Here is an 8,339-nt window from a genome sequence, read left to right as displayed (position 1 = left end):
TTATTGATCTACAAGTCAATTTTCTAAAAACTTATAATCATTATATATTTTTTTATATCTCAAAATATATCTATTAGTTATCCGAATGAGTATTTATAATATTAATTTTATTTCTAGATTGTTCAAATGCTTTAGAATTTGAGTCAAAAAGAGGAAAATAGCTTAATATAAACATCTTCTTTACTTTAATTCATAAGTGTTAAAGAGGAGTCCAGATTCTTTACTGATTTTTTATGTGTTGTTATCTGCTGAACATTAAAAATGCATTATATTGGTACTTTATCAATGTTTTATAAAGATGTAATAAAGGAACAACACAACAAAAATTCAGTAGAAAATCCAAATTCTGTCAAAGAGTCGTATCATCTTTTATTTATATATATATATATATATATATATATATATATATATATATATGGCTGTCATTTGAGTTTAATTATTTCTTTGGCTACAAACTAATATATATTAATATTGGTACGAGAAGAAACTTCTATACACATAAAATAGAAAAAACTTCATTATATAAAATATGGGCATTTATTATTTAATAATATAGTTTGTAATTAGCATATAACCACAAATCTAAGTTTATTTAGAAGCATTTGTTCCCCATCACAAACTTCATGAGATTGAAACACGAGACTAAACATTGAACTTGATTTTGACGGGGATAGTTACAGGATATCAATGAAGAATATCAATATAAAAAAAAAAAAAAAAAAAAAAAACTCAAAAATTTTAAGGTATACAAATATCGATCTATTGAATTTGAATTGTTGTCATTTAAAATTAATTCATAACTTTGGATAAAAATTTTAATTTTATTAAATTTTAATTTTATTAAATTTTAATTTTATTTTTTAAATAGAGTATTTAAATTCATTTATGAAAACTTATTTTGACATTAAAAAATGTTTAATAATTCAAAAATTTTAATCGATAATGTTTTTTAGTTGATGTTATTTGAAGTTATCTTTTATTATTAAAGTTCATAAGATTTTTCAATTATTGTCAACAATAGTTTTTTTCGATTGATATCGATCGAAGTTACTTTTAACTGGAGACATGAGCAAAAACAATCGGTCGAAATTGACCAAAAGTTTATCGTTGAAAATATATTATTTATACCAACTTCAAACAAAAACAAAAATAGCACTTGTGATATGAATAAAATAAAAAAAATCTTTGGTGTTTATAAATAAATAAAGAAAGAAACATCATTTATGCTGATTAAGAAAATTTCAACTAACGTCAGTTGATAAATAATAATAAAAGTAATCGTGATTGACCTGAAAAAGAATATCGTTTACACCAGTAATATCAAATTAATGGTATATAACTTCAGTCAAGTAGATGATATCTTAATTAATATAATATGTCTCAATCTTGACAAAATTACGGATATATGATCAAAGATAAATAAAGAAGAAGATAATAAACATAATTTGTAATTTGTAAATTTTTTTCAAAATTTTCTAACCTAAATATGAATTTATGACAAGTTAAGTCAGTTCAAGTTCAACTCAAGTTGAATTAATCTAAATTCAAGTTAAGTTGAATTGACATGAATCCACTTCAAGCTCTCTAAAGGCAGTCTCATGTCTGAGTGAGTTGGATGAGACTCAAGCAGTGACAGATGTTAAGAGGGACGGAAAGTGGTCATGGTGCCCAAAAAATTTTATGTAACCAAAAGTTATAAATTTTTTTTAATTTTATATAGTGGTCAAAAATTTTGATTTTTTATAAAAATTATATGCAGGCAAAAAAATTTAAATTTTTAAAATTATATGTAATATATTGAAAATTGACGAGAATTAAATAAACATTTTTATTTTTTTATAAAATACAACATTTAATTTTAATAAATAAAAAATTAAAAAATCAAATATAATAAAGAATAAAAAATTTTATTAAGATATTTTTTATTTTGTCTCTCATTGTTTCTTAAGTTTTCTACATATTGTTCTCGTCTTTCATTCTTATGTTTTCTTTTGTTTTTGAAAAGATACATACTCATCATTCACGCTCTCATTTCTCATTTATTCTCTCCCATTCTTGAGGAATAAAAAAAAGACAACTCTCTCTTGTCTTACTTGATAGTAAAAAGTATTGTATTATATGTTTTTTCATAATCGATTTTTAATTGTGACTTGATTATCATAGATTTTTTCTTTTAGTATTTATGTCTCTCAATTTTTTATTAGATTGTGATAAATTATTTTGTAGTCTTAAATTTAAAAAAAAAAATAAGTATATTGATGAAAAATAAAAAATAGAATCATTTTTTTTAAAGTGATAAAATATAACCTAGTCATGAAGATGAAAACAAGACAGATTTAACTTGTTCATATATTTTGAATCATAATACTAAGGATTCAATTTTTCAATTAGATGAGTTCTCTCTTAAGGTTCTTGCCAACAATGGTTATTTGCATTCAGAAAGAAATACCAAAAATTTTTAGTTCTGATTATCGATGAGTTTAAGAATCTTAAGGAACGAAAGACAATCTTTAAATATATGTGATTTCTTTTATAATTATCATTATACTAAATTATGTATTCTTTTTATTGTATTAGTGACTATAATTAAATACATAAATTTTGAGTATATTATTTTGTCTCCTTCAAAATTATTGGTCTAAGATTCATCACTAGGCTCAAGTCAAATCCAAGTAGGATTGAAATGACCATATCAAGTCAAATTGGCCCTGTATTAAGCTAAGATGGTCATGTTTACATTGAGTTAAGTGGGTTAGACACACATAAAATTAGATCGGGTTAGGTACACATTGAGTTGACCAAGTTAAGTCAAACTCGTATCGGGCTAAGATGGTCAATCCCATGTCATGATGGGTCAAATTATTCTTATATTAAATTTATGTGGTTGGGTAGGTTGAATTTAGGTTAAGCTGAATCCAAGACAAGTTAAGTCAGATAAAACTCAAATTGAGCTTAGTTAAGATAAGATTGGAGTTGAACCTATATTAAGTTAATATGGATGATTTCATAACTACATTGAGTTGAATTAACTTTAATTCATTATAGATCAAACTAAATTGATTTCACCTTGAGTAGAGTGAAATGTTCAACTTAGATTAAACCACTTCGAATCTAACTCACATCTAATAAATTGAAAATAGATTCACGATTGTCTTATTTTTTTTTTAATACTTTTCATCTATATTTTTATATTTTTTCCTACTCTCCTCACTTTTCCATATTTTTAAAGGATTATTTTGTAATTAGAAGACGTATAATTATAACATTACATTAATTGTAAATAATAATTCAGTTATGTTAAGGACACACAAAATACTTATAATAAATTTTTCATTTTGCTTGATCAAATCTTTTGTATATAAATATATGATAGAATATTGTAATTGTCCTAACCACACCGTAAGTACACGATCACGGTCCTCAAAGGGCCGGTCACTCCAGGCCGACGACTAGTCCACGACATACAGCCACCATACACATTTAGGGTTGAACACTCTAGGCCGCGGACTAGCCTGTGACAATCACCAATTTATCCTCCATACGGATTACGACTAATATCCCTCACAGAGAAGGCAGTCCTTGGCGTCTCCCTCAAGTCGACTACCACCTAGCGTCCCAAGGAAGTAAACCACACCTGATCACGACCACTCGAGAATTAAGCGGACAAGAAGGATGTGAAAGTCGAGATCCGCATGATCGCATACCGGGTACCGAGCACTCCATGGCAATTGTTGACAACATCTGAAGGACCAAATGGCAATTCAGCCCCTAGCTCTGGACCTAAAGGTAATTGGGAAAAGGGAATTCAGGCCCAAGACCCATAACAAGTAGGACCCACATGTATAAAGAGTATAAATAGCACACTATTTTAAGCATTGATTACGCATTAATGTATTATCTGAGATTCTGACATCACCTGTGTTAACTTAGGCATCAGAGTGTCTTTTGTAGGTCTCCCTGCACCGCCCTTGAAATTCACCCGAGGAAGAGTAGATTTGCCTGCAACCGAATACAAGACCCCTTTCAACAGATTTACAGAATACAGTTCGGTCCCTACAAAAACAGTAATAAAAAAATATTTTCTTAATATTATTGATGTGGATTATCCAATGAGTTTGTGGTTGAATAAACTCTTTCCCACCACAATCCGGTTTGTCATTAATCACATTTTTTTTTTCTAAAACACTATCAAATATGAGACCTCACTTAAAGAAAGAATCAAATCCATTACAAGGAATGGAACCAACTTTTACGGGCACCGACGGATCTTTAAAGTGACAGAAGGCTTGCTCCCAGATTCTTTTATATTTATATAATTTAATATTTAAATTCAAGTATTATTTTTAAAATTTTAATATTTTTAATGTATTTTATATATTTGGTATTCTCAATAAACTCTATACATTTATATTTATATATAAAGGAAAAGTTTTTTTATCCTCATTTATTTTTTAATTTTATCTTTTAAAGTTTTTTTAAATTAAAATAATTATTTTTAAATGATCATTTGTTTAATTTAACTAATTTTTTTATTTTATTGTATTTTTAAACTTAATCATAATAAATGAAAATTAATTATAGTAAAATTATAAAAATTATTTGTTTTTAATTTTATAATTATAATAATAACAATAATAATAATTTTAGTACTTTTATTATCATAAAAAAAGTAAGTCCAATATTTTTACTAGTTTATATTAAAATGTTGGAATTACTCTTTTGGTCTCTATTCGTTCAAAATTATCAAATTGGTTATCAGTTCTTTTAGTCTTTATTTGGTCTTGATTTTTTGAAAAATTGATGCAATTTGATTCTTTTTTGGTAAATTTCTTGAATCAAATCAAAGTTTTTTCATCAAAATTGAAGTTGTGAATAAACATAATTAGTTTTGTTAGTGTAATTGACATGATCCTAGTATCAATTTTGATGAATTTTTTTTGATGCGTTTCAAGAAATTTAATGAAAATAACTAAATTGCAACAATTTAAAAAAAATACAACCAAATTGAGATTAAAAAAAAATTATAGGATCAACTTAACATTTTTGAACGAAGATAGAAATCAAAACCGTAATTCAAACAAAATATTGATACTTAAAATATTGGTTGAAAATTCACCACGGTTTACGGGACCAATATCTTAGAATAAAAAAATAAAATATTTATGTAAAAAAATAAAAATGTTATTATCTTAACAAAATAATATAGAAAATAAACAAATAGATAACAATAAAATAGTATTATCTAATTAAAATAATTTTAACATTTTTTAATTATATATATGTGCGTGAGAGAGAGAAAGAATTAGAAAAGCTGGGGGACCAAGACCTTCTAAACTATCAAATAGTATCTGTCTTTGTCCAGTTGGACCAACAACGTGGTAAATAATGTTTATGAGATATTACAATTTTATAATATTATTATTTAATAATCTAATAATAGTGTGTGATGTACATGACCAAAAACATTTTGTAGTTTTATTGGGGAAGGTATAAGTGAGAAAGATAAGTTATATTTTTTTTTTGAATATATATATATATATAATGTTTTTATAGACAGTTTGAGTTAGAAATTAGGGTAGTTGAGAAAAGAAGTGCACTATGTTGGATGAAACATAATAAAGTCAAAAGTAAATGCAAGAAATACAGCAGCAGCCATAGTTTGTTTTGTTGACACACAGTGTTGAGCTGCCATTGCCTACATCATTCTATTTCTAGATTAACACCTATTTCCATCAAATTCCACCCATTCCAAACCCTAAAAAAATAACCCTCAATTAACACCTTCTTTTCTCTTCTCCCTCATATTTTGCTTAATTATCTCCCAAAATTCAATTTCCCATCAAAAACCAAATTTGGCTTTTCCCATAAAACTTTCTCAACTCACCCTCTGTCCCCTTGTCCCCATGGCCATGTACAAAGAAAAATATAAAGCCCTTCTTTCATAGAACCTTTTTTCTCCCTTCTTTCTTCAAACTTCTAAAGAAAAATCCTTATGGGTTATCGTTAGAATCCGATTCGGAGAAGAAAGAAGGGAAAAAAAAGAAAGAAACTTTTTTTAAAGAACTAATAATAACTGACTCCGTTAGGCAGTTAGAAAACAGTTATGTCAGTTCTTATCCGACCGGCGGTGTCTCACCGGAGGATGCCGTGTCTGGGTCAGAGCGAGCCCGGGACGCGGTTGGGGGAGGCGGTGGGTGGCACCGCCGCCGTGTGCTGCTGCTTCTCGTTCGGGCTGGCGAACATGGTGTATGTCGCGGTGTACAAGGTGCCGGCGAGACTTTACCAGAAGATGCTGCAGCGGAAGCGGCAGCGGCAGCTGAAGAGCTTCAAGGAGAGGCTGGAGGCGGCGGCCGCAGCCGCGCACGTGCGGAGGTGCACGTGCGGGGCCTGCGACGACATCATGGGCGCGGGGTGCGTGTACCCGCTCTGCATCGACGACGTCGTAGACGTGGCGGCGCTGCGGCGGCGGAGCGAGGCGGAGAATGACGCAGAGTTGTTGGAGCTGGAGAATATGATGTGGGAGAGGTTTCGTGGGACAGGGTTTTGGAGAAGCCCTTCACAGATAGAACGAAACGTTATTGCTGCATCTTCTTCTTCTTCTTCATCTGCTTCTTCTGCTTCCAATGTTCAGGTTCCTTTGTGAATTCATGATTCCTTGCTTCAACCCTGTAACATGAAACTGAACAATATTTGTTCATTAGTTAGTGGGGTGTGTCTTGGTTTTTGGATTTATCCTCAAGTGTTCATCTTTTTTTGTATTACATGAACACAATTATCAATTTCTCTCTTCGTCGCTTCCTTCCAAATGCTTCAAAAGTTATCATCATGGAATGAATTAGGTTTCTCAATCTAAATCTTAAGAAATAACAATCAGTATATGTTTCTTAGATTAAAGTTAGGTTTTCATAATTTAGTTAATACATTAAAAGTAACCAATGCAGAAATTAAAATATCTTCTAGAAGTTAATGAGTCAACTAGTTTTAGTCATTGGAATGTAAATACATAATTTATATATTCTCTTCCTAATTATTTATTTATACAATTTCTATCCAACAATGTTAGTCAAATAATTTATGTCAAGAAAAATCTATTTTATTTATTTTCTTTTGTAAGTAATGATTGGTAAGTTTGTTTTTCAAATTATTATTTTATTTTTGGTTCGCTCTTGTTAAAAAAATTACCGAAACATGTCATATATTATACTCTCGGATTTAAGTTTTGTAAATTGAAAAACATATGGTTGGAAAGGAAAAATATTTGTCTGTCGTATGTGAAACAAATCTTCTAATTTAAGATAGGTAAGGAAAAAAGAGAAGTGATATAATGTGATGTGGAATTAAAGATAAAAAAAAAAAGATATGTAAAATATGTTGAAAAAGCTTATTGTATAAAATAATAATATTCTCTTGTCTTATATGGTGGTCCTATATTTATTCTTTGTCTCCTCCAAGTTACTTTTGCCACAAAAAAATTGAGCCACACATATAATGCATGCAAAAGCCTACTACGTCAGGGTCGTTCTGAGCCACTTCAAGAAATTTACAGCTAGTTAAACAAAATTAAAAATTTGCAGGTAAAAAGGGATAGATTTATTGTTTGGAAAATAACAATGTTTCATTATATTGAAATATCTTAAAGTGTTATAAATATATATTATACAGAAAGATAGTTATATAACTTTATTAAAAATATATGATTCACTTTATTATGTTCAACTATATTAGTAGTACAATTTGATCAATTTTAAAAATATATATTAAAGTTTAAAATAAAAAATCAATAGAAATATTTTCAAAAGAATTTTATATTAGTTTAGGGTAAATGTATTTTGTCATGGACAATATCAAATGGAAACGACATGCAGTTAATTGACTTAACACGTGGCAGGAGTTTTTTTTCAGATTTCTATGAGTTTGAGGTTGACACTTGTTACTGCTGAGGAACGGTCCCCTCCAATGGACTTGTCCTAAACATGTAAGAATCACCTCTCTCTCCTGAACTTGTTCGCTCATGCCACGTTTATCATCATCATCATCACACACACACACACATATATATATATATATATATATATATATATATATATATATATATATATATATATATATATATATATATATATCATCTTTTGGATTTAGCCTTACAACCGGATAAAAAGTTATAAGGGTTAATTAGGGTGTATTAGGGTGTAATTCTTTATATTTCAAAGTATAATAGTCTAACATCACGATTTAATTGTAATTTAGTATATTTAATTGTCACGAGATAATTGATTTCACTTATAATATATTGATCATATACTCTTTGATTTTATTGAAACATAAAAAAAATCTCTTAA

The 8,339-nt window shown here is 28.5% G+C and overlaps 1 protein-coding gene across 1 annotated transcript; it reads left to right on the top strand.

The window, feature by feature from the left end:
- Positions 1-5,727: 5,727 nt before the first annotated feature.
- Positions 5,728-6,783, top strand: LOC114189979 (uncharacterized). Its single transcript, XM_028078712.2, has one exon. It carries the CDS (start codon positions 6,104-6,106, stop codon positions 6,641-6,643), a length of 540 nt encoding a protein of 179 aa, XP_027934513.1. The 5' UTR covers positions 5,728-6,103; the 3' UTR covers positions 6,644-6,783.
- The last annotated feature ends 1,556 nt before the right edge of the window (positions 6,784-8,339 follow it).

Source organism: Vigna unguiculata, chromosome 7, assembly GCF_037176805.1.
Source record: "Vigna unguiculata cultivar grain cowpea cultivar isolate G323 ecotype 2 chromosome 7, ASM3717680v1, whole genome shotgun sequence".
Taxonomy (NCBI): Eukaryota; Viridiplantae; Streptophyta; class Magnoliopsida; order Fabales; family Fabaceae; genus Vigna; species Vigna unguiculata.
The sequence above is the reverse complement of the archived record's forward strand: the minus strand, read 5'-3'. Positions and strand labels throughout refer to the sequence as shown.

What these genes read in the sequence shown, in the direction of transcription:
- LOC114189979 (XM_028078712.2), top strand. Translation starts at nt 6,104, where the DNA reads ATGTCAGTTCTTATCCGACCGGCGGTGTCTCACCGGAGGATGCCGTGT.